The sequence below is a fragment of the Hemicordylus capensis genome, chromosome 4, assembly GCF_027244095.1.
Source record: "Hemicordylus capensis ecotype Gifberg chromosome 4, rHemCap1.1.pri, whole genome shotgun sequence".
NCBI classification, from domain to species: Eukaryota; Metazoa; Chordata; class Lepidosauria; order Squamata; family Cordylidae; genus Hemicordylus; species Hemicordylus capensis.
This window is the reverse complement of record NC_069660.1, coordinates 103,013,241-103,038,965: the sequence shown is the minus strand read 5'-3', so window position 1 is coordinate 103,038,965 and position 25,725 is coordinate 103,013,241. Positions and strand designations below refer to the sequence as shown.

Genomic DNA, 25,725 nt, shown 5'->3' with positions numbered 1-25,725 from the left:
AGTTAGATCTCTTGAGCCTCAAATGTTAATGTGTCCGACATGTTGGATTGGGGTGGACGTCATTACAAACTGCACCATTGCAGTGTCCCTGTGTGTCATTCATTCCAAATTTGGTTCATATCAGTTAGACAGTCCTCAAGTTAGTGCACTTGCACTTAAAAGGTTTATGCTTCTGCCATCTTGGATGACATCATCACAAACTACAACATTGGCGCATCCTTATGTGTCCCTACAGCTATAGCAATTTGGTTCAAATTGGTTAAGTGGTTCACAAGTTAGCTCACTTGCGTCTCAAATGTTTACATGTCCACCTCTTGAATTGGGGTTGATGACAACATCTCAAACTACACCATTGAGGTTTCCCTATGTGTCCCTACAGTTGCAGCAAATTTGGTTCATATCGGTTTAGCGTTTCACAAGTTAGTGCACTTGCACCTCAAAGTTTTACGCATCCGCCATCTTGAAACAGTGTGGATGACATCATCACAAACTATGCCATTGAGGTGTCTGTGCGTGTCACTCACTGCAACTGTACCCAATTTGGTTCAAATGGGCTAGACAGTCCACAAATTAGCCCACGTGCCGCAGATGTTCATGCAGCCACCATCTTGAATTGGAGTGGATAACATCATCACACAGCATGCCATTAGGGCATCCCTATGTGTCCCTACAGCTGTAGCAAATTTAGTTTGAATTGGTTAAGCAGTTCACATGTTAGCTCACTTGCGCCTCCCAAGTTTACACATCTGCCATCTTGGATTGGGGTGGATAACATCATCATAAACTATACAGTTGGGGTGTCCCTATGTGTCCCTACAACTGTACCCAATTTGGTTCATATTGGTCCAGGTGTTGTGAAGTTGATGGTGGGGGTGGGTGGGGGGAGACACACAATGCCGGATGATCTTATAAGCCTACTGGAAAGTAGGCTAAAAAGAACAGTGTGTAAAATCTAGTCTAGTCAGGAATAACTGCCAGAGATGTCCAAAACAACCTTAATTTTCCTACTCTAGCCTTAGGCTTCCATATGGTTTATATAAATTTTCCTTATTAATTTTGTGAAATTTAAAGAAGGAATTCATAAAGAACTGGGGAATGAGGAGACATATTTTCAGCATATAGAATTATTAGTCTTTTGGGAGTGAGTTAGGGAAGAAATGTAGCAGTACAAAAACATACACTTGTTTCATTTGAATTACAGAGTGGTACGTGTTCCCCAAATTATGGGAAACACCTATATCAGGCAACAGTGATATAGGAAGATGCTGAAAGGCATCATCTTGTACTGCGTGGGAGAGGGCAATGGAAAACCCCTCCAAAACCTCTACCAAAAAACCAACATGGCTCTGTGGTCGCCAGGCACAACTTTACTTTACATGCAGGAACAAGGCAGGGGAAGATAGTGAGTGGCCGGGCCAGATCAGCCTCTTTGTTTTCCCCAGATCTTTGATGAAGGAATATCACTCATGCTTAGGAAGTGATCATTCAAGCTGTGAAAAAAGAGGAAAATTGAGAGAACCACCTTTGTCACTGATGTCCATGCAACCAGGGAGTCTTGGTAAACTCTGCCATATCCTAGGTAATGCATGTTGAATAGTGCATTTTTGTTACCACATTAGACCCAATGAAAGCAGGGTTATTCATAGAAGAGACATTTGCACTAGTGATTTGATCGGCTCAATCAAATCATCAGGTCAAGATTTCTGTGCACCTGAGGCTGGGTGCTAAATGCTGTACCCCTAGCATATACACCCCCCTTCCCCTTTCTTTCTCTGTTTTCAAAGTAGGAGGCAGGAGGATATCTTGCTGTCTCACTGGTCCACCAATAACCTGCTGCCTGAGGTGACTCCCTCTTCTCACCCCATGGAATGGCTACCCTTGGGTCTGTACAGACGATTATCTGATGATACTTCCTCTGCATGTAATTAAGCAATGGTGTGTTGGATGAGAAGGAAACATGTGTATCAAAACTCCTCCCCAACACAGACAAATCATTTAAACTGGCTGTTCCACTGTTGGAAGCTGTAAGGCTAATTGCTAGGCTTCTTCCTATGCAAATATGCTATTTGCATATATTTAAGTAGAGAGAGGTTGATTTGCACTCTCTTTCTCTTTAGTTTTCTTGCTTGGCTGTGGAGAAGTTCATATACAGCCCAATTCTCTGTTTGCATTCATGAAAGTCAATTATGTTGAGTTCAGTGGGATTCAGTGCTGGTAAGGCAATCACACACATGGTAATAGAAACCAGATTGTTTTGTATTGCTATATCCCTACAGTTATTGGTGCCTTATTTCCTACCACTAATCAGTTCTGCTAAGATTTACATGTCTACAAATGCTTTTTATATCCCTAATGGACTCTGGCCTCACTGTAAAGCTCATCTCAGCTGAGACAACAGGAGGAAGCTATGAGCTAGCAGAGAAGAGAACAACAGAGTTTGACCATTAGCTAGGGGTGTGCACAAACCAAAAACCACAATTTGGTCCAAATTTGGATCAAATTTGAACAAAACCACGTGTTCCTGAACCAGTTCGGTTGAACAGACTAGCCAGGCCGTTTGACCAAACTGGTTCGGCATGCAGTTTGAGCTGCTATACTTGCAAAGAGGAATCCAGTGGTTTGGTTTGATCTCAGACTGAACCACACCCAGTTAAAGTTCGCAATTGAGCCTCCAGACCAGCCTGGTTTGAGGTAAACTGTTTCAATATTGAATGGTTCATGCACACACCTAACATTAGCCCAAGATATAGAAAGGAGTTGTATCTATAACAAAATATATGACTCTATATGATAAAAAAATGAGACACAACTGAGAACCATACTTCACCAACAATGGATAGGCCCAAACCTGGAATAATTAGAGGAAGCAGTATTTAACAAGAAAGGGATGGAAATATATAATGGCCAAATCCAGACTAAATTATTCAATTGAAGTCCTATAGAAATTAAATATTTAGAATAATTCCTGAGTAGTACCATTGGGTAACTTAGTCTGGATGTCAAGAATTATTTTTTGTTCCAGTTGCCAGAAGAATTTTTTTTCTAATGTCAATTAATGTATGCTATATCCAATCCATGTTAGAAAAAGGAAAGAAAAATCCCATTCCATAGCAATAGTGCTCCATTTTGTTTTTATTTATTGTTATGTTGGTATTCGTAGTTGTGTGCAGGGGTGGCAGTGGAGTCTGTGTACAGGAGATTGTGGCACATTAAGTTCAATTGATATATATTATTTGAAACAGGAGTATTTCCAAGGGAGTGGAGAGAGTCAATCATTCTCAGTGAGTGCACATTTGTTAGCACAATGTTTTAAAAGGAAGTCTACATATTGCCAAAAAAATCCTTTTGTGCAGAGACAGTTTGGAGGAACTCCTGAAACAGAAAGGGCAATGTTATATCAGGATGTACCCCCATTGTTTTTATACAGCCATTTGTTTTAACACTTGCTAAACCAAAAGACAGGATATATTAAATAATGTACTATGCACAAATTAGAAAGGTGACATTAAAACGACAACATATATCAGCATACACATAGTGTAAACTTTTTTTAAAAAAAATCACATCTATCCTTTTATCACTTTATAGTGCTCTAAATACAGTGTTAGCAGTTTTAGGGTTAAATTTGATAACAGAAAGGAAGATGAGCTGATCACAACTGACAGCCACTCCCGGACATCGAATTCAAGTGACTTGTGTCATGTGTTTATGTGATGACAGTGGGACCAGTGCGGCCAGTTCTTTCATGAAGCTGTGAAAGTTTCAGTGCAATGGAAATAAGAGGAGCCAGCATAACCTGCAAAAAAGAAAAGAAGGTTAGAGGAGGGAAGAAAGAAAAACTTCCTGTCAAATCCTGGAAAAAGGTGTCATTTATTATTCCAACATTTCATCTTCAAAACTTGATCATAAATCTTGAGCAGAAGGATAAACCAGAAATCTAAGCCTTATTCAGATATTAAATAAAATACGCTGTACCTGTGTACAGCGTCTAAAATGAGGCTGGAATTCCTGCCCCATGCTTCACCCCTATCTTTGTGGCACTCACAGATACACCAGCATTTGTCTGAAGAAGCAAATGCCATATCCATGAAGGCAGGTGTTTCTATTATCAGGAGGCTCATCCTCCCAATCATGGAAACAACCAAGTTTACTAATACAACATTTGACTCTTCAGATGAACACTGCTGTATCCATGAATGCCATGGAGATAGGGGTGAATGATGAGGCCAGGGCAGAAAATCTCCCCCCATTTTAGACTCTAAACACAGGTACAGCAATTTTATTTAATGTCTGAATAGGGCTCTACAAACCTCTAACACCATAAAGCACTCTAGGCAGTGCCGAATCTACGTTTTGACGTGTTAAAAAAAAGAAAGTGTTAAAACACGAGAAGAATACTTCTCATTGAACAATATAAGTTTCTAAAACTTATGGTTATAGGTTAAAATATGGAGACAAACTTAAAGGCATCTGGGTAAGTATCTACTTAAAGTTCTGAAACCATAGTCAAAGACTAGGATTGTGTTGTTTTGCATTTGTTTCATAGTGATCATTCATAAGACCATATATATCTATTCATAATCCTTTTTCTCTCTTTGTTTCCTCCCAAGGAAAATGCCTTTCTCCACACAGTGTGTCCATTGTAAATAAATCATAATGTTAAATACACTTATGCAGATCCGATCATCAGAATGTTGGCTGATACCCATAGAAATCACAGAGAATTATCTTATTGCTGATAAGAAGATTTTGAAAAATGGAACAGCATGAGATGCAGAGCCTGGCAGTAAAGCCTACCTGTGGATCTTCATATATTTTTGGTGCATCCTTTTCATAGCTATCAATATACAGTCGTACAGTTGCTCCAGCACTTCCCGTGCCACTTAGTCTAAAGATGATGCGAGAACCATCAGCAAAGATGAGCCTCAGACCCTACCAAGAACACACATGAAAGAAATTTACTTCAACAATTGTACAATTTTCTGAGATGGCCAGTCTTCACGAAACCTTTCTGAACACAAAACGTTTATGAAAGAGGTAAACACCGTGCGGCCATTCACACAACCTAGCAGGTAGGCATCCTCACAAACCTTACCTTCACAAATGATCATCCTATGCTTGGTAGGAGTGTGCTCCCACACGAGTGTGCTCTGACACAATCCGCTTTGTTCCATACAGTGTGGAGCAGAGTGGATCTCTCCGAGGCTGGGACTAGTTATCCTGGCTTCCAAGTATTCCACAGTGCACCATGTGTGGTGTATGGGGGGATCCCCCAGGGGATGGACACTCTAGGCACCCCTCTGTATCAGCACGAGATGCAAGCAGCTCGTGCTAACACATGATTCTGGCAGCAGGGTTACGCCATGTTTGTGCCCTTAACCTCAACTAAGATCCAGGCTTGGGTGCTGGGTTTATCACCATGGTATCTGTATGGATCCCAGTGGTTCTTAAGGGCAGCCAAGCCCAGGTGTGCCTGCCTAAGCCTGGGCTTGGCTGCTTGTGAGAACAGCCTCATTGTCTGACAACTGGCTGACTATGTTTGGTGATCCTGATCATAGTTCTAACTGAGGACACACAGTTCTAAATTCTCATTTTGCTGTACGGAGTCAGCTATATATGCTCAATAGCACTTGAGGGTGGGGGCGGGATATAAATTTCATGCAATTATATTTATTGTATTTAATTTGTCCTTTTTTCTTTCCCAGCCAAATGTACTTGCTAGGTATGTTTACATTTTTAATCCACATTTCTGGAGCAATGCTTACTAGCAATGGGTATAATTACTTAAATTTTGGCATATTCTTGGGGGGCGGGAAGAAGTCAAGCATAAGCCCAGCTCTGGCCTTAATGTAACTAGGCAATGCAGCCAGCCTCACAGCTGGGACAATCCTGTGTTTTGGTGGCTGGACAATTTAGGGATTATTCTGTGGTATGTAGAGAAAATGTAAATATATTAACCAAAGTTACCATAATTATATTGCAGTATATATTTTATGAAATCAAAATGTTTGATTTTTAAAGGTTGCAGTATACTTTGTGCAGTAACGGAGGAACAAGCCATAAGCTGGCTATGTGGAGGTTCCAGGTATGGAGACAATTCACACCAGTTGCTGGGCAGCAACAGCAGGAGAGAGCTATTGCCTTTTAGTACTGGAGTAGCTGGATGCTTGATCTGATCCAGCAGGGCTCTTCCAATGTTCTTAACATGAATATCACAACCAGGAAAATGGCTTTTTGCTGCTACTGTTTCCATAACAAGAAAATGTGCACTAGTGGGAGACTTGCCCACTAGTTTTATCCTTATTTACAACTTTTAATAGTCACATGTACAAACTGTGAATAAGGATCAGAGTACTGAAGATCAGTAGATCCAAATCTTTAGCAAGTGTAGGACACAGGGACTAGTCAGAATGTGAGCTGGAGCAGAGTGGGAAAAGAATGCGTACAGACAGAAGAAGACCACCCAGACAGAACTGGGAGAGGATTTAGAGAAAATAGTTGGGCAAGAAGCTAAAGGAAGAGACATGGCACAAACAAGGAATCTGATGACATCAACAAGTCTGGCAGCAGCCTCTTCCTGTTTCATTTTGCAGGATCTATGAAACCAGTGCAAGTTATTTCCACGAGCTTAACTGAAAGACAGCATGACCGAGGAGAGTGTATTGTGTTTTTACTGTGTGATTTCATCATTCCAATGAAAGCAACCCATTTTTACTACCATTCATTAGAACAGACAAGAGTTATATCACAGTCACTCTAGTGCCTTCACATGCCTTTGACATAAATGGGACTCCAAATCAGACAACTGTGTTAGTCTTTTTCTTGTTTGTTTGCCCCAACTTCACAGATGTTTGAGCTCCTCAGAAGTTCCAAGCCCAAAAGGTGTTCTCCCCTTCTTTCTCACATCATCTAGAGAGAGTTCTTCAGGAGAGAGAATGCAGTAACAGAGGCTCCTATAACACTTTTCCCAAATTTTCTGTTAGAGGTGGTGCAGCAATCATATCATATATTCAGGCAGTTATTCTAACACCAATAATTCCCTTGTGGCCAAGGGAAAGAGAGAGAGAAATAAATGGTTTTAGGACTTCTATGTTCACAGCTCTGGTCTTATTGTGACAAAATTGAAATAAATACAAAAATTAAGCATTTTGTTAAGATTGGAAGCTATGCATATGGCTAAGATTTCATCATTAAACTGGACTGTAGGAACTGAACTGTAGGAACATCTTTTCGGGTACTTAAATTTTTGTGAACCCATTCTTTTTTCCTACCTGGTTCCTTGAGATGCTTCCATCCACGGGATCACTGTACTCAAAATTATCTGCTTTTTCCACAGTATATGATTTGTCACCAGCTGATAGCTGCTTCCCCACAAATGACCGATCAAAAAATACGGTCTCTAGATCCTTCATCATCTTGTTAGCACCATCAGCATCCACCTCTTCATAGTCATATCTAGAAGACAGAAATATTTTAATAAAGCAAAGAGGAAAAAGCATTGCAGGCAAGATGCTCCAATTTGCACAATTTTAAATTTTTAGCATTTTAGTATGAACCTTGATGGTTGTCTTTACTGGTTTGCATTCATATGATGCAAGGACTCATGCCCATATGTAAAAAATAAGGAGCACTGATGCCATGAAATCCTAATCTGTAGCCCAAATACGAATTCTCCAAATTCGTATTTGGAGAATAAGGCAAATTCTGGGCTGCAGTCAGGGGAACTGGAAGACACTGGGCAAGGACAGACAGCCCAGGTGAAAAGTAAAACAGCAGGTTTGTGGAGCGGTAAAATGGGCATGGGCTGCTATGTTTTTATAGATGCAAGATGTAAGAAGAACAATCTACATCCCTGGACATGAAAGTCTGATATCATCTGGGCTACTCCAACAGCACTAAAAGTACCTAGGGGCATGCAAACATGAAGCAGGGAATGGCAGTAATAACCCATGACAGAGTGAAACTAGAAGTCAGAGCAGATGATATACATTCTTGCTAGAGTTTTGAGAACAGTGCCAAATTGATATTAGGTCGTTTCTGTCTCCATATCTTTCTATCAGAACTAATGGCAACAGTGATATCCTAATAATAATGCTTGGCATTTGTATAGCACTTTGAGTGTGCATAGTGCTTCCCATGTATTAAGGTAAGGTAAACTGTGCCGTCAGGTCGATTTCGACTCCTGGCGCCCACAGAGCCCTGTGGTTTTCTTTGGTAGAATACAGAAGGGGTCTACCATTGCCTCCTCCTGCACAATCTGAGACGCCTTTCAGCATCTTCCTATATCGCTGCTGCCCAATATAGGTGTTTCCCATAGTCTTGGAAACATACCAATGAGGATTCGAACCGGCAACCTTCTGCTTGTTAGTCAAGCATTTCCCCGCTGCACCACGTATTACCTTGATGTAATTCTCACAACAATCCTGTAAGATAAGTTTTATTATCCCCACATTGCAGCTGCAGAGGCTGAGAGGCAAGAGGCTCTCTAGTGGCAGAGGCAGGATTTAAACCGGAGAAGTCCTGATTCACAATCCCTACATCAAAATTCTGCTACCACTTTAAATACTGAATTCAAAATAAACATTGAATTTATTTAAAGTATACTTTCAATATTTGTAATGTTTATTCTGAATTTAATATTTACAGTGGTAGCAGAATTTTGATGTACTTGTATGTATATGGACTTCCATAATTTTATCTGAATCAAGTCTTTACTGCATATAGTAATCACTTCATACTTTTATAGTCTTCATCACAATATTTTACTTTAATTGCATAGCCCAATGAATTAAATAACAGCAACATCTGTATAAAATCTGCATTACATAATTTCAAAATTTGGTACAGAAGATGGGGCTCTAAATAATGCTTATTATTAGCATTATTCATCTCTTTTGTAGAAGTTGGAACTATGGAATTTCTGCTTATAGTTTAATCACATAGTTCATGGCAATTCTATATATTTTGTATCTGATGTTAATCCAATTTAATCCTCACCTTGTGAAGAAGTTCCGCCCATATTTTTGCCAGTGCTCTTTCAGGATCTCCTCCACACTCTGTTTGCGAACAGCTATGATCGACAGCCATGCCAGAACAGCCCAAAGTCCATCTTTTTCACGGATATGATCAGACCCTACAGCACATAAAAAACAGATACAAGTGGAACTGCAGCTTCTCTGATTTGTGCTATGAATGATGGAGAAGAAGACCAGTCTGCAACTCGGAAATGTGGACTTTGTACATACAAAATACCAGTCGTGGAGGGCTACACTAAAAGCATGCATAAAAAGGGTAGGTAAATATTTCACTCATGGTGGGTCAGTTCAAATATATCACAACTATAGCAGATGCCAATCCATAATTGTCAAAAATGTTGTCTATTACATAGTCAGTATGGTCAGTGGCAGAAAGAGAAGTTAGTCCACTCTTCAAAGTCAAATAATAATTCTAACACAAACTCTAGTATACTGTGAATGACATTTACTTATGATTGATTCAATGGAAAGCTTCAGCACAGAACAGAGACAAGGGGTAAGTGAGCAAGGCAGGTACCTAGGGCACAGCATGCATAGGGGATAACGAATGACAAATGTAACTATTACGCGTTATACTTTATAAACATGTTTTTAGTATCAAAAAATCCCTCCCTCTGTGGCATATATTTAGTGATGCTTCAATTTCAAGGCTTAAAATGAAGGCCCAAAGCCTTTAAATGGATATTTGGCAATTTGCGGTGTGGGGGAGGGAGGTGGGTAGACACAGCTATAGTGTGAAACAAGAATCCCATCCTCCTTTCAACAGTAATTCACTAATCCTACAGTCTGAAATGTATTCACGATCCAACTGCTTCTCTGACATACTGAGAAAAATTACTCAAAGCAGTAGTTATGAATTCAACTTGTCCTTTTAATTTCAATGGGACAACTCTGAGTAATTTTCCTTAGTATGTCAGCCATGATGTTTATTGCAAGAAGGGATAGCAAGGACCCTGTTATATATAGGGCTGGTTCACACAACTATCCAAAAGTAAGATGGGAACTTTAGGTTCCCAGGTTCATAGGACATGCTCCTGGCTGGTGTGTCATCCAGTTCCTGAACTAGTTCCTGTCTTTTGCTGAAGATTCTCTGTCCAACTTCAAAAGTGTTGGTTACAAGTTGGGTGCAGAATTCCAGGAGGAGGTGAGGAACCAACATGAGAACCAACTTTGAGAACTGTGTACTTCATGCTTCCTTTGGGGGTGTAATTTTCAATCTTTGCCTAAGGCACACAAATGCCTTGTCCTAGTTCTGCTTCAGTGTATTTCACACTAATGGAAGACAATAGAGTTTATTATAATTCTTTGATATAAGCCTTTTTTAGGGAATGGGGATTGCATAGCAGCATTCTACAGCCTTATGAATGCTAACAACATTGTTTTGTGAATATTAGGGATCCTAAGTGGAAGCCATAACCATCCCATTTATGAATCCAACAATAATAGCTGGCTTATTTTAAAAGAAATTGCTGGCCCTGTTGTGAAGTGTTTTAGCATCAGACCTGCAAGGAACCCAAGACTCATCTCATTCCCTCCTGTCCTTTGCTTGACAGATGCATAGCCTATTTACTCAGAAGAAAGTCCCACTGATTTCAATAGGACTTTTTGAAATCAATGGACAGCATCCAAACTAGATCCAGCCATGGCTAAATACTATTGAAAATAATGAGACAAGTTAGTCATAAATAAAGTCCCTTTAAGTTCAGTGACTAACAGCCTGGTGCTGTTTTTGAAAGAGGGACCCATGAATTCTATAAATTCAGAAATTGTTTTAAAGTATAAATCTCACATCATGAAATCTTTCATGCCACAGTGCATTCTGATTTATAAACTCTTAGACTTAAGTATTTAAAGAAAAAGAATTGGGCTCGATCCAGTCCACTTCAGCTGTATAAGGGTTCTTATAGGATATAATAGAAATCTTTTTCTTCCTTACCCTTAGTGCAGCATTGGACAGGCACCATATCAGGGTGTTACAGGGAATGGGAGGCCATCCATATCTCTATTTAGTCTTTCACTGGTGAAGGAATGCCTCCTATTCTCCATAATGGCCTGACACACTGAGTGTCTATGCACATGTGCTATAGGGAGAGAGAGAAAACAGGGAGGCTGTTCTCATGACCATTCTAAACCAGCCTAGGGCAGCCCAGCCTGGTTGTGGGCTGAGAGTGGAATTCTTGTCGATCCCTCCACTTCCCACCCGCCTAACTTTCCTAAATAACCTAAATAAGTGTAATAATTCACTTGCACCCTTAACCTAGCTGCCGGGTATCATGTGTCTCCTCAGGCTGAGTTCAGTCCGAGGAGACACAGAGACAGGCTTATAGAGTGCCTGTCTGACAGGAAATCCCCCAACGCAATGTGGGTGCTGCATGGTGCATTGTGGGATGCCCAGAGGCCAGATCCACAAGTTCCAGCCCCAGATTCCTCCACCCTGCTCCACGCTTCATAGAGCTGAGCTGCATGGAGCAGGGCTTCACAGAGCTTCATGGAGCAGGCACTCCCACCACCTTCATCTTGCTCATCTGTGTAGAAGGTAAGATTTACCTTGCCTTCCCCACCCACCACCTACACACCCTGGTGATCGTGAGAATCACCTCAGGGTTTGTAATGCTCTATAGAGATCTCTCTGTGCTGGGCTAGGCTGGACTGAATTCTTCATGTTTTGTTCCCTTAAATCCTAATACATAAGGTAACAAACCAATAGGATGATTGGGTCAGATATATTCCATATCAAAAGATCATGACCCCTCTGCAGTTTTCCTGAATATAGATCCTAATGATCTTTTCTGTAACACAGAAAGAGCTAACCTTGAAGTAGAGGCAAACTAGAGATTAAGAAGATATTCTTACCAGTACCAAAACTCTCCTCTCCACACAGAGACAGTTTATTTGCATCCATCAAATTTCCAAAGAACTTCCAACCTGTTGGGGTTTCATACAGAGCAATCTTTGTAGCTTTGGCCACCCTTCAAAAAAGTCAAAAGGTTAGCAACCATTAAAATCTGGCATCACCAGGCATCCAATTTCATAAAACTAGAGATGCCAGTCACATCAAAAGGGCCAAACTACAAACAGATGTTAAAAAATCATGAACAGATTAACTTGAATGAGGAAATGGGCTGAAAGTGGTCCTTTTATGTTGAAATATGTCCCCCCCAAAATCTGGTGCAGAACCATGGCCTATGGTGTGTGTATGTGGGGGGGGATATTCCCCTCTGTGCCAAGAAAATGTTTTCTGAAGTGGCTAAATATAAATTTAACCAATGTGTGTGGGGGGGGGTAGCATTTTTGGTTAGTCCTTCTCCCCCTTGCTGCATGCTATGTATCAAGTCAGATTAGGGGCCGCACAGTTGTAATTCAACCAGAGAATTATGAAACTATATACATGTATGGTGAGAGCCAGTGTGGTGTAGTGGTTAGAGTGCTGGACTAGGACCGAGGAGACCAGAGTTCAAATCTCCACTCAGCTATGATACTTGCTGGGTGACTCTGGGCCAGTCGCTTCTCTCTCAGCCTAACCTGCCTCACAGGGTTGTTGTGAGGAGAAACTTAAGTATGTAGTACACCGCTCTGGGCTCCTTGGAGGAAGAGCGGAATATGAAATGTAGATGATGATGATGATGATGATGATATGCAGAATGGGGGCTTTGGGGGCTTTCTGAATAGGATTTCCTCATGCTTCACAGTAAACCACTTTTAAAAACTGGAAGGAATCTCAAGAACAGCTTGATATGGTAGTATCTGTTAGATTGTGTTTTTTAAAAGGAGGACAGAATTTCAGTTAGCATGGTTGGCTCTTGGGCATACCTGAAGAATCTTTTGGAATTCTGACATATTCTTTTATAAAATCCATTTTTATAATATATTATATCCATGCATTTTAACAATATTTTTCACTTTCCTGTGGGTTTGTATCATTTTACTTACACTTATATCCCACTTTCCAGCAAGCAAATTGAAACAAAAATTCTCCTCCATTCGGTTATTCCTTTGCCCAATCCCTATAGATACACAATTCAAACTTGGTCTTCTCCAGTCTAGTGCCCAGTCTTTGAAATTCTTTCCTCAGAGACACTTGCCTGGTACCCACACTTTGGTACCAGGCAACGAGCTTTTTGTTCTGTCAGTCCTTTTAAAATGTCATATGAATTGGTTGTATCCTACTGTTTTTATCTGTTATTGATTGTACTGCTTTATAGGTCTCAGTTTACTATTGACTGTCAAAAGCTGATTTTTATTATGATCTGTGAGCTGTGCTGGGAACAGAAAATATTTCTGCTGAAGAGCAGGATAAAAACTCTTCTGATAAACATTTAGGAAACAGAATGAGGGCAAAAGACCTCATAAATGCCCATTGCCTACACACAGTTGTGATATCAGACAGTTTTACTAACAGGGAGATAGATTAAGAATAAGAGACTCAAAAAGCACAGAATGCATTCCACATGTCAAATCCTACCTGTCAATTGCTCCACTAGTAGGCATGCTTCGGGCAAACCCTCGAACACCCGTCTGTTGAAAGTAAGGAATACTGAAAATATTTGCAGCAATAACAGCCACAGAGTCCGAAGGATTAACAAAGAATCCATGTTTTCCAAGTATCATATTGCGATCCTAATGAAAAACATAAAAAAAAAAACCAGCACACTAATTAAACCTTGTTGAGGTAGATGGTTGGAAGGAAAGTTAACTTTCTACTTAACCAACTCTAAAAGAAACAGCAGGTTTAAGCAAACTGGATTTTAAAATCAATCTATACATTTTCTTGACTGTATTTTGTTTTGTACGAACAAAGAGAATTTAGCAATGGAAAGTCTGTTTTAAAATACTTTATAAACACATAGCCAAGTTGAAAACAACTTAAGTGAATTATTAAAAAATCCTATTTTACACATGTTGAAAATAAAATGTCAGGAAACTTCTTATGCAGCCTTTGGATTTCGTGCTAATTCTGACACTGGAAATGAAAGCAAAGACTAAAAATGTTGCAAATGAGCAAGATACAAGCATTTTATGGATTCCTATGATACTGGTTACTCTGCATAATTTGTGGTTGAAATATTACTACCTGACATCCCAACTAACATTGCACATGGCAAACACATTTCACCTGTGCAGTGAGAGAGGAGATTTTAACTAATTTCCCCTTTCCTCTGCAGCCACTGTGCCTCCTGAAAGGATGCCCTTGAAGGATCCACAACCCACAGGGACATATTTTCTGGAGACATAGAAGTCCACAATTGCACTTGTGAAACGTTTTTTGCTGGGTGCAACATTTAGTTTGGGTGTCAGCTACTATCCCTAACAGGACAGAGAATGTGCAGTATGGCACAATAGATACATATACATATGAATTGACTTCCATTTAATTAAGGACTTTAGAAATATCATCTTGATCTCTCTTTCGAGTTCTCTTTCTAGACCTCATGTTTGTGCGTTACGGCATGTTTTAAAATAATCTGATTTGAGACGTCTGCTCTAGATTTAATACTGAGAGCTCTTTGTCCCCTTAGATAAATGGGAAGTTAGCTAATGAGGGAGAACATGTTACAATTTCCAACATGTTAATCACTGCTCCTTCCAGTTATGCTAATAAAATATACAAATTGTGATTCTATAGCTTATGAAAGATTTCTAAAGTGACATTCCATGCTGAACATATTTCTTTCACTATTCTGGAGCATAGTGACAAATTCACCACAAGGTTTCAATGTGAATTCTGTTTGCTTATAAGAACATAGGAAGCTGCCTTTTATTGAGTGACACTATTTATCCATCTAGGTAAGTATGGTCTACACCAAGGATTCTCAACGTTGGGTCCCCAGATGTTATTGAACTTCAACTCCCATAATCCCCAACCAAAGGCCACTGGGGTGGGGGATTAAGGGAGTTGAAGTCCAATAACATCTGGAGACCCAACATTGAGAATCCCTGGTCTACATTGACTGGCAGTGGCTCTCAAAGGTTTCAGCCAGGAGTCTTTCCCAGCCCTTCCTGGAGATACTAGGGGTTGATTCTGGGACCTTCTGCATGAAAAGCAGAAGTTATCACTGAGCCACAGCCCTATTCCAAGAGCTTGTACTAAGGTTAGATTTGGTCCAGCTACTTACGAATGCATAAAGTATCCCTTCAAGCTCCATGTGCTGGTGGGAACATTGCTCTTATTTCTAAGAAAACCAGGAGGAAGGGATTGCCACATACCCCATCTCCATCAAAGGCTGCTCCAAAATCATATTCTCCTGTCTTCATTGTCTGGACCAGGTCAGCAGCATAAGTTAAGTTTGGATCAGGATGGTGGCCACCAAAGTCCTCAAGGGGTATGCAGTTCACAGCAGAATTTGCCGGTGCTCCAAGTTCTTCACAAAGGATCTTTTTTACATATGGGCCAACAACTATTCGACAATGGACAGACAGATGGACAGAAATAAACACATCTTCAAAATTAATCATATATTCTTCTTTCAGCAAAACAGTTTGTTATTGGGAATGTGTGTGGTTATCAATATCCATACATTATATTATATGATAACATATTATAATAGTCATATGTTAAAAGAGGTCTTGGGTATTAGACCAACTTCACACAGTACTTCAAAACTTAAGTGTTTTCCTACATGGTTAAGAAAAATCAACATTGTGCCAATGGACCCAAAAGGAAAAGACTGTATATAGTGTTGAAAAATGAATGGTTCCTAAATGAAGACAAGCCCCTAGCCCTGCTATCTGGCTATATTAGTAATAAACAGCAAGAACAGACTCTTCCTTTCCTTTTCTAAATGTGAAACATATCTTCAGAACAGTTGCAGGGTGTGAAATATATGAAAAAAAGTTGTACTTCAGTTGAACCCGTCTTTCATACCTCCATGCATAGCATCTATACGAATCTTGAGGTGGTCTTGACCCGACAGTAGTGCTTTCAGTGCACTAAAATCAAAAATATTCCTCAACATATTGGCATATGCTTCTACCGAGTCCACAATTTCAACTGAAAAATGAAAAAGAAACACAATCATGGACTAGCAATGATCAGAAACACCAGGTATTATTAAAAAGATGATACAATTCACTGTATGCAGATAATACAAACATACGCCTTATTTATTTATTTATTTAATTTCTATACCGCCCTTCCAAAAATGGCTCATGGCGGTTTACACAGAGTAATAATAAATAAATAAGATGGAACCCTGTCCCCAGAGGGCTCACAATCTAAAAAGAAACATAAGATAGACACCAGCAACAATCACTGGAAGTACTGTACTGGGGGTGGATAGGGCCTGCCTTGACTTTTATTTGACAAGAGCAGCAGATAACTAAGACTAGGGTTCTTCAAATAGTGATATATTCCAACTTCAATAGAAATTAAATGAATAAACAAAAGAAATCTACACAATATATGGGGACATTACCAGCAGGTGCACAAAAATAGTACATAATATGTGAAAGTCTGTTAATAAATTGTGTTTTTTCAAGTTAGAATAAGTTTGAAAAGAAGCAGTTTATCCAGCTTGCCAGCAGATGGCACAAAAAATATTATGCAAAGTCCTTGTACACAGTGCAGTGCCATGGCTGCTGCCTCCCAGTAAGCTTATCCCAGCAGCAGCAGCAGTCGCCAGCTCATTCTGCAGTGCAACCATGGGTGGCACCACTGAAGAACAAGCTGTGGCTGTTGTTGCCACCTGATAAACTTAGGAGGGAATCAGTGGGGGATGGGGGAGATGTCAAGAGCTATTGGGGAGGCATAGAGGGCTTTACCCAACAGCTCCAAAACCTGGCACCTGCCCTGTTCTGTTGCCCATTATGTCAAGATAGCTGATCTGGCGCAGGGCATTTGCATTCCTAGTTCTCCCTGTCTCTCCTTCCCATCTTCATTTCCCCCCTCCCTTCAGCCCCAATCCTTTCTCTCCTCACTACTTCAGCTCCAGTCCGTTCTTCCCCTCCCAGTCCACTTTCCCTCACCAGCAGGCCTGGCCAGCGCTTTCCCTCCCTGCCCACTGGCCACCACCACTTTCACCCCTGTCCCCTTCACTATCCAGGCAGCTGCTTGCGAACTCTGACGAGAGCTGCCACACATGGGATTAGCGATGGGTATGCCTTGGAGAAATATATATAAATGAAGACAGCTGGACCTTTTGACTACCAAAACTAATACAGGTTACTAACATTTTAACGATATCACAAGACAAGAGCAAATAGGAGGCAGCAAATATAGCTAGCAAACTTTGACAGATCAATGAATATTTTAAAATCAAACCAAAACATAAGGCTTTTCAATAAATACGAAGCATGCTTTCTTTGTTTAACATGCCACCTGTTAATTTAATTAGATATCCTCCAAGGAAACATTAGAGTTCCAATTTTCAGCTTTCAAGGATGAAATATTAGCTCCTATGAGCAATGACTTTTATTAATAAGAGGGAGGAAATTGTACTTGCCAGTAAATGGTTTAAACTTGTTCTCCAAATCAAACTGTTGCTTTCCAATGGTACTGAGGTCTACACTTAGATCTGGGCATATAGCATATTCTTCAATAGTCTTGCTAATTTGGAAAATTTTATCTGTAATACCTTCAGGAGCAGGACCTACGGAGAAGAACAAATTTTAGTGGCAGATCACCAGAAATATCCTCAGCTTTCAAAGGAATGAGAGTAGGTCTCTACAGAGAATTATACAAGGAAGTAGCTCAAGTCTATAGTGCAGGAATTAGTAACTGCTTGCACCACTCACTATAATGGCTCTAAGACCAAGAAATGAGAGTCACAAAAAGTGTGGTTATAGAAACAAAGTTTCAACACAAGTGGGCAATCCACTACAGTCACTGCTCATATGAAATGGTCTGTCTTAAAGGGGGCTGGTGGCATCTCCCAGCATCCTGCACTTATGGGGACCCCACATTGCAACATGGCAACAGAGACTCTTCTGGTTCTGGTGAGGCCAGAACAAGATTAATTCATTATAGGGAGGTCCCATAAACTATCCTCACCCTAGGCCCTCACAAAAGCCAAAGATAGCCCTGCTGTGGAAAACCTTTCATGCACTGGAATTCCAGGTGGGGAAAGGAGCAGCACCTGCACTGGAACAATATATGATTAATTTTCTTTGATAAGAAGTGCCTGGGTAATCAAGTAGCAAATTCTTAATTTTCTTAGAAGCATCCATTGCTATAGCACCGCTGAAGTGAAGGGAGCATAGGTCTGATCAGTGTCTGGATGAGAGGCCATCTATGTTACTGTGAATTTTTATAATTTCCTTAGTAGTTCTAATATCTTTACTAATAATAGATGTTAAAGAGATGTTGGGGTTTGGCAGCATTTTTAAGAGATATTCTCATATCTTCAGAAAGTGTTCTATTATTACATTGACTGCAAAGCTCCTTGTGATTTCTCCCTGAAATATGTTAGTTCTTCTCCCTTGCTTCCTTTCAAACCTCCTTTCTTTCCCCTCGACTTTTGCTCCAACCCCAGGAACCAACCAGGCACCCTGATGCCATATCCTGAAAATAAGCATACCACTGACTGCAGTTAACTGCTACAGTATGTGGACAACTGATGCATGTTATTCACCAATAGCCATGAGAAAAAGGTGAAGAGTAAGCATGGGATGGGGAGAAAAAACTACTCACCTCCATTTGCAGTGTTGAATTTAATGCCAAAGTCTCCATTAGGTCCACCTGGGTTGTGACTTGCTGTCAAAATGATGCCACCAATTGCCTTGATTTTTCTAATAATGCAGGACACAGCTGGGGTAGAAAGAATTCCATTCTGTCCAATTACTAAACGGCCAATCTAGAGCAAGGATTAAAGAAAAATTCCACAACACCACTTTAGAGGCAGCAGGAACTTTTTTTGCTTGTCTTTGGCACATGTCCCATGTACCAAGCTCACCTCTAGCACTTCCCCATAACCATACTGTTTTGCTACATCGCAGCATGCTACAGTTTACGGGAGATAAAAAATACTTTTAAAGGTTATGCAGTAAGGTGCCATGGAGTGGAGTACTCATAAGCACCTCAGTGATCTAGAAAGCCAATATGGAAAGCCAATGTGATTTAGGAGTACTTAGATCATGAATATTTTTTTCTGGAAAAAATAACTAGTTATTGGACACTCCAGTTATGAATGGATCCCTGCAAGGGCGGCTCTGGGGAGGGGCAAGGGTGGGCAAGCGCCCCTCCCCCCCGACAAATAGTTTACATGTAGTTTAAATAGGGGTAGAAATGCCCCCATTTCTCTTTCAGAAATCGAATAAGTGAGACACAGCATCCAACCATAAATTCACTTTGCCCCTTCTGTGGACCCTCTTTTTTTTCCCTTCCCTGGTGCTGCTGGCGGGTTCCTGCAGAGCTCCATTATATTATTGTTTCTTGCCAGAGGGAATGCTATGTAAAACACTGTAATGTATTAAACCCTAGGTGTTCCTAGGCTGTTTCCAGTGCCTCGGACTGCTTTCTTTAACATTCTTAAAAAACAAAAACAAAAACACAGGCCACGCATTACTAATGCAATGTGACAGCAAGTCATTTAAGCCACCATAATCGGTTCAAAGGATCCTGCCTTCCTTTCACAATTCCTACTACTTTGAGTATTTATATACCACTTTTCAACAAAAGTTGCCTAAGTGGTTTACTAGAGAAATAAAAATAAGTAAATAAAGATTAGATCTCATGATGCCTTAATCCTCTTATTAATATAAGTATACTGAAGAATTGCATAAGTTATCAGTAAAATCCAGATGTTTTGGCTTTCACTCATTGAACTTCTGACCACGCTGTTTAATCCATACCTAATTGTAACAGTTTACTATGGCTCAAAATTCTAGTGAAGCCACAGAGGTTTCTTCATCAAGCTTCCACTACATTTAATATGTATTATTAATAATACTCTGTACTGTTTGTATTTTGCATTTGTTTGTATTGTCCATTTCCCAAAGTGCTCAAAATACTTTACATACATTTTCCTTTAAAAATATATATATATATATTTACATTATATCCCACTCTTCCTCCAAGGATCCCAGAGAGGTGTAGATGGTTATGTTTGTCCTCACAACAACCCTGTGAGGTAGGTTAGTCTGAGAGATACGTGACTGGCCCAGAAACACCCAATGAGTTTCATGGACGAATGGGGATTTGAACTCAGGTCTCCCTGGTCCTGGTCCAACTCTAACTACTGAACCTTTTTTTGAAAATGCTGACCTCCTACTAAAATTCTGTCCTAGCTAAAACCCTCATTCCACCCCAGACACAAAAAAAGGAAATAAGATATACATCCGAGCCTTCTAAACCTAATATCCACAGCTAGACATAATGTCAACAACCTTCTAACTTATTGTGCCTCTTTAGGAGGCACAATAGTAACATTAGCTCAAGAGGAAGTCAGCTATAGATCCAAACAACTTTGGGCCTTTGGCAGAAGTGCAAAAAATTCTGAATCACAAGAAGGAATCGTGTCATGTGGAGCTCAGGCAGGGGTGTAGCTAGGGGAGAGGGGGCCTGTGTTTGCCTCTCTCCCCAGCGGCCCCTCAGAGTAAGGAAGATAATGAAGAAAATATGGAGGAGTGGAGCTGGAGGGCCCTCAGGAGCTGGGGGCCCCGGGTTCTTTGAACCCATCTACTCAATTATAACTATGTCCCTGAACTCAGGGACAAGTTTTCAGGAGTTACAATATCATCAGCACAGCATTAGTCTGAATGTCTAATGCCAACCCTGAATGTCAGCTGCCAGCTGTACTCTCTGATATTTTCCCTACAATATTTTTCACAATATCAAACAATTTAAGTCTCTAGGATTGCTTTCAGTAGTCACCTGCAGGCTGATACCTTGGACAGTTGGCAACCCTAGCTGACTTGCCTTTAATACAGTTGTCCAGCACTACTGATTAGCTGCAGCTAATCATGTTTCTGCAGTGGTTTGACTCTCAATGCACCTGGATGGCTAAGCATGCATGCACTCCAATCTCTTCAAAATGAATACTCAGATGTAGCACAGAGCAATGCAATTAATCTCATCAATGAGCAAAGTTAGCCCATTTACAGTGTGCAGTTTTTGGAACTCTTAATGTCAAGTCAGGTCAATTTTAAGATTAGTTTGGTATTGAGTCAACGCTTTTCATTAAGTTATTCCAGTACTTTCCAATTAGAGTTAAATAGAGCACCGTGCCTCCCTTCTGGCCCCTTGGTGGGAAAGCTATGTGAACACAACTCAGCTATCCATATTCAGCAGCAATATGTAAGGGATAGTGTGTACTGATAGCTTGTTGTGACTCTATATAAGTCCATAGGAACTTTCTCAATTGGCATAAGGTTGGAATGGAGGAGGGAAAGAGAGGGCGGAAATTGGTGTTGAGTTACAACAGTAGACTTGCACATTTTCAATCTCATTTCTGCCATATAGCTAAACAACTCATGTGTACACCCCACAGGTAAAGAATGTTTCTTATAGGAACACAGACATAGACTTCATAATAGATGTGTTTAGCTGTAAATCTAAAAAGGAGACATGCTTGTACTACTACTACAGCTACAAATATGTATATACAGCTTTTCAACAAAGGTTCTCAAAGTGAATTACACAGAACAAATAAATAAAATAAGATAAGATGGTTCCCCGTCCCCAAAGGGCTCACAATCTAAAAAGAAACACAAGGTAGACCCCAGTAACAGCCACTGGAGGGATGCTGTGCTGGGGTTGGATTGGGCCAGTTGCTCTCCCCCTGCTAAATATAAGAGAATTGCCACTTTAAAAGGTGCCTCTCTATTCAATTAGTAGGGGCTACAGTGACTGAACTACCATACTATCAAATACATTGGTCCACACTATCCAGCTTGCTACAAGCACAAAGTCCAATAAACTACAAAACAGGTTTCTGAAAGCTGAGGAAGATATCCAAGCAAAGTACATGTCTTTTGTTGCATTCCTGCACAAGAACACAAATTGATGATTTGAGAACCTGGTTCAAAATAGATACATTGATAAAATATGATGGCTAATCAATTTAAGATGCATCATGTTATCTGTGTTCTTTATACAAATTCACAATACAGTATCTCTCTCCATTTCCTTTTCCAACAATAATTAAGCTGGTTGCAGCCTAAAATAGCAGATTCCCCAATCAAACTAGCTACTGTCTACAGTACCATCCTCTTCATGTATCTGACAGGAAGAGAACCGGAACTATACATCAGCATTCTAAATGTAGCTTCAGCAGCCCTTTAACTGTTCTATAATTACAACCCTAATTATAGATATCACTATCTAGGCATGCCATGTCAGGGAGCTACTAGTCTATTCATTTTCCTTAATTAAATAAAATCATCATGTAAAAATGGAATATAGATTACTTAACTGACAAAGCACTTGTAGTAGAGTAGTCCCACTGGAACTGTGAGAAACCACCAGCCAGTGTAAGTGGACCATGAATCACCTTCCAAGTATGTATGGTCTTATTTGGAAGTCCTAGTCTGGATGAAGTACTCATAAAGAGGTAACTGTAACTTCCTATGTCACATATTGGTAGAACTGCTGTTCATACCTAACATGTGCTATGAGATGAGATATTCATCTCATAAGAAGTTTACATTCACAAATGTCCTCAGAAGCATACCTTGAATTCCACTGCTACCGGGATGACTAAAAGCCATCAGTAAATTATCCGGTGATGAAAGAACATAAACCCCCACAGCTCACAGGAAGTACAAATAGTTAAGAAAATTACATATATGTAAACATATATTGACACGGCTGCCTAACATTTACAGAAAAATCATGAGAGATTATCTTTTTCTTATATTCCAATTACCAATCCCAACCTAGGGTTGCCAAATATAGCTCTTTTTAAAAGAACTTCCCAGAACGAAGTCACTAGGGCAGCAATTGTGTGCCAAGTCATTTGCACAAAATCTCCATTGATTTCAATGGCTTATATAAAGAATATTTACCTATGGAACAGATTGCAGCCTAGATATCATTTGAATGAAAAAGTCCTGTTTTTTCATTTGAATTCTGATGAAACAGAAAAAATAGCCTATATGAAGAAAACTAAATCGAGCTTTTCCACTTGAAACAGAGTGAAAATTAGTAGCGTGTATACGTATGTGAAATAGTGAAATTTCTCTGTAATGTGTATATGTATATGGATAATTGGATGTTTTTCTGACTGAAGTAGTGAGTTGAAAGGGATCCCCAGTGCTAGTGAGAAGTTGTGCTTGAACAAGAAGTAATAGAGCACAGCGGCTGCAGAATGTTCAGATGCTGCTTCATATCTGTGTTTCTGTTAACAGGCAGCACTACTCCTCCACAGCGCCATGGTTGTGCCACACTTCAGAACATTATGGACACAATGCCATGCAGATTCCACAGGAGGAGACATGTTAGGCTGTTGCAGCAAAGAGTTCTGTGCAGTTTTAAAAGATTACTAGCACATAGCATCTGCACCCCTAGTTCTCCCTGACTATTCCCCCCACCTTCAGCCCCTTCTCCCCAACTCTTCCCTGGGGTGTCTCTAACGCCCTCTTAGACCACTTCTCCTCCCTGCTCCCCGCTCATTGTTTCTAGCTGGCTTGCTGGCCCATTCGCTCCTGCCGCCGCCTCCTCATCCTAGTGGCCTAGCCGCTTCCTAAGCCCGGCGGCAACGCAGGGCCTGCTGCTGCCTCCTCCTCCTCCTTGCTGTGGCCGATCCCAGCGCCCACCGCTATTTCCCCCGGCAGCAGCTCAACGGCCTCCTGAGTCCTGCTGCGCACGAGCCTCTGCTGCCCAGCCAATCCACTGAGTGCCAGGACGCATCCCCACACATCCAGGACAGGCACATCTCTGAGAATTGATAATAATGATTGTCAGATGAAGTGGTCACCAAAGTAGATATGTAAGGTGTGTGTGCGCGCATGCATGTGTGTGCATGAACAGTGCAGAAGGGGAGATTTTTTTTTGGCTTTCCCTTCTGGAGGCCAGAAAGTGAGGCCAAAAGCCAACATGGTGTAGTGGTTAGAGTGTTGGTCTAGGAATGGGGAGACCCAGGTTCAAATCTCCATGCAGCCATGAAACTCACTGGGTGACCCTGGGCCAGTCACTTATCTCTCAGCCTAACCTACTTCACAGGGTATTTGGGAGGAAAAATATAATCAAGTACACTGCTCTGGGATCCATGGAGGAAGAGTGGCATATACATGTTAAAATAAATAAAAGTCAAACACTGCAAACAATTAGAATGCAGGGCAAAAATGAGTACAGAATATTATCAAGATACAATCAACATAGGTATGACCCATTTTGACTAATGGTCACAGGTTATGAACAGATGCAGCAAGATTAATAATGTAAATAAACACCTTTTTATAGTGAGGTAGCCATTCCTAGAATGGAACCTGGGTACAGACCCTCTCAAATATAGGCACAGAGTAGAGGTGTGCTGCCCATGCATTCATCATAATGTGTGAATAACTGTACATACATACACTGTCCACAGATTGTACTTGCATTGACCACAACATAGGAATCTGGCACTTCATGCTGGAGTTTCCCTTTCAAACATTTTTGGCTGAGGTATGGCAACTTTTAAGGTCTGCTACCTGGGGAAATGATGCAGTTCCAGTATTACCATCCTGAATGCCTGATTTGTGTCCATTTATTTCCTCACAGGAGATCAGTAAGGACTGGTCTGTTTGGGCTATGTATTTCAATATAGAGTTAAGCCTGTTAGAAGGTCAGTGGCCTAAAGTGGACTTAAATAAAAAAAAATAAGGTTGCATGTTTCATTTGGGAGGAAGTCTCATTGAACTCATAGTAAGCCTACATATGATCATGATCTCTGTGTGTCAAATTTTCAAAAGGTCAAAAGTATTTATACTAAGGTTGTTCACATGACCTCATTTCCTGGGGCCAGGGAGAAGCCAGGATTAGTCCTACCTTTCCCACATGACTGCCACCTCACCCACCGCACTGCACTTCTAGATGATAGCCATTGCGGCAAGTGGCACAGCAACAGAGAGGCTGGCGGGGGGGGGCATTTGGCCTCCAGGAATCCTACATTGCACCATGCTGCTCGTGTGGTGCACTGTAGAAATCCTTAAGGCTGGGGTGCTCCTTCCCCTGGCAAAATGGCTGCCGGTAGCTTCTCCTACCCCAGTCATGACTGGGGGCCAATGTGTGCTATTGGCATAAGAAAAAGAAAGTACACATCACAGGGTCTGTGATGGGATTACAGTCACTTCTAGTTTGGTCTATTGCCAATATCTCCATAGGACATTACAGGAAATTACCCCCTTTTAAAAACAAATGTCCCACATTTGCAGTGTTAAATGGATGTTTCCGGTAGAGCTTTGGGCATCTAAGGAAGCACCACTGGTCTTACACAAGAGTGCAAGTGCACAAATACTTGAAGTTGCACATCAGGAACACAATTTACATTGTGAACAATGAAAGTTGCACTCCTGAAGTGCTGGTGGGCAACTTTGAGCAACTCCTCCTCTAACTGGGGAGAGGGTTGCACTGCACACCTCACCAGACACTCCCACCAAGAAGATTTATGGAGGTCTGTGCATCCTATTAACATTAACTTCTTTCCTCTAAATTTCATTCTGAGTTTTGTTCTGAAATCAACCGTTTCTGTTCAGCATATGCTAATGAGCTAATTTAAACACCAATGAAAACTGACATTGCAACTTTGGGCATTTTCACATGAGAAATGAAAAACCT

At 40.7% G+C, this 25,725-nt stretch overlaps 1 protein-coding gene across 2 annotated transcripts in view; it reads right to left on the bottom strand.

The window, feature by feature from the left end:
• Nucleotides 1-3,114: 3,114 nt before the first annotated feature.
• Nucleotides 3,115-25,725, bottom strand: part of PGM1 (phosphoglucomutase 1) — a 39,877-nt gene continuing 17,266 nt past the window's right edge. For both annotated transcript variants that reach the window (XM_053244658.1, XM_053244657.1), the window contains exons 2-11: nucleotides 18,661-18,823; nucleotides 17,474-17,620; nucleotides 15,898-16,023; nucleotides 15,240-15,430; nucleotides 13,498-13,652; nucleotides 11,889-12,004; nucleotides 8,998-9,133; nucleotides 7,272-7,455; nucleotides 4,798-4,932; nucleotides 3,115-3,796 (exon numbers count right to left, since the gene is read on the bottom strand). In XM_053244658.1, coding sequence (XP_053100633.1) covers nucleotides 3,707-3,796; nucleotides 4,798-4,932; nucleotides 7,272-7,455; nucleotides 8,998-9,133; nucleotides 11,889-12,004; nucleotides 13,498-13,652; nucleotides 15,240-15,430; nucleotides 15,898-16,023; nucleotides 17,474-17,620; nucleotides 18,661-18,823 — 1,443 coding nt within the window. In that variant the 3' untranslated portion in view covers nucleotides 3,115-3,706. The remainder of the gene's footprint in view (nucleotides 3,797-4,797; nucleotides 4,933-7,271; nucleotides 7,456-8,997; nucleotides 9,134-11,888; nucleotides 12,005-13,497; nucleotides 13,653-15,239; nucleotides 15,431-15,897; nucleotides 16,024-17,473; nucleotides 17,621-18,660; nucleotides 18,824-25,725) is intronic.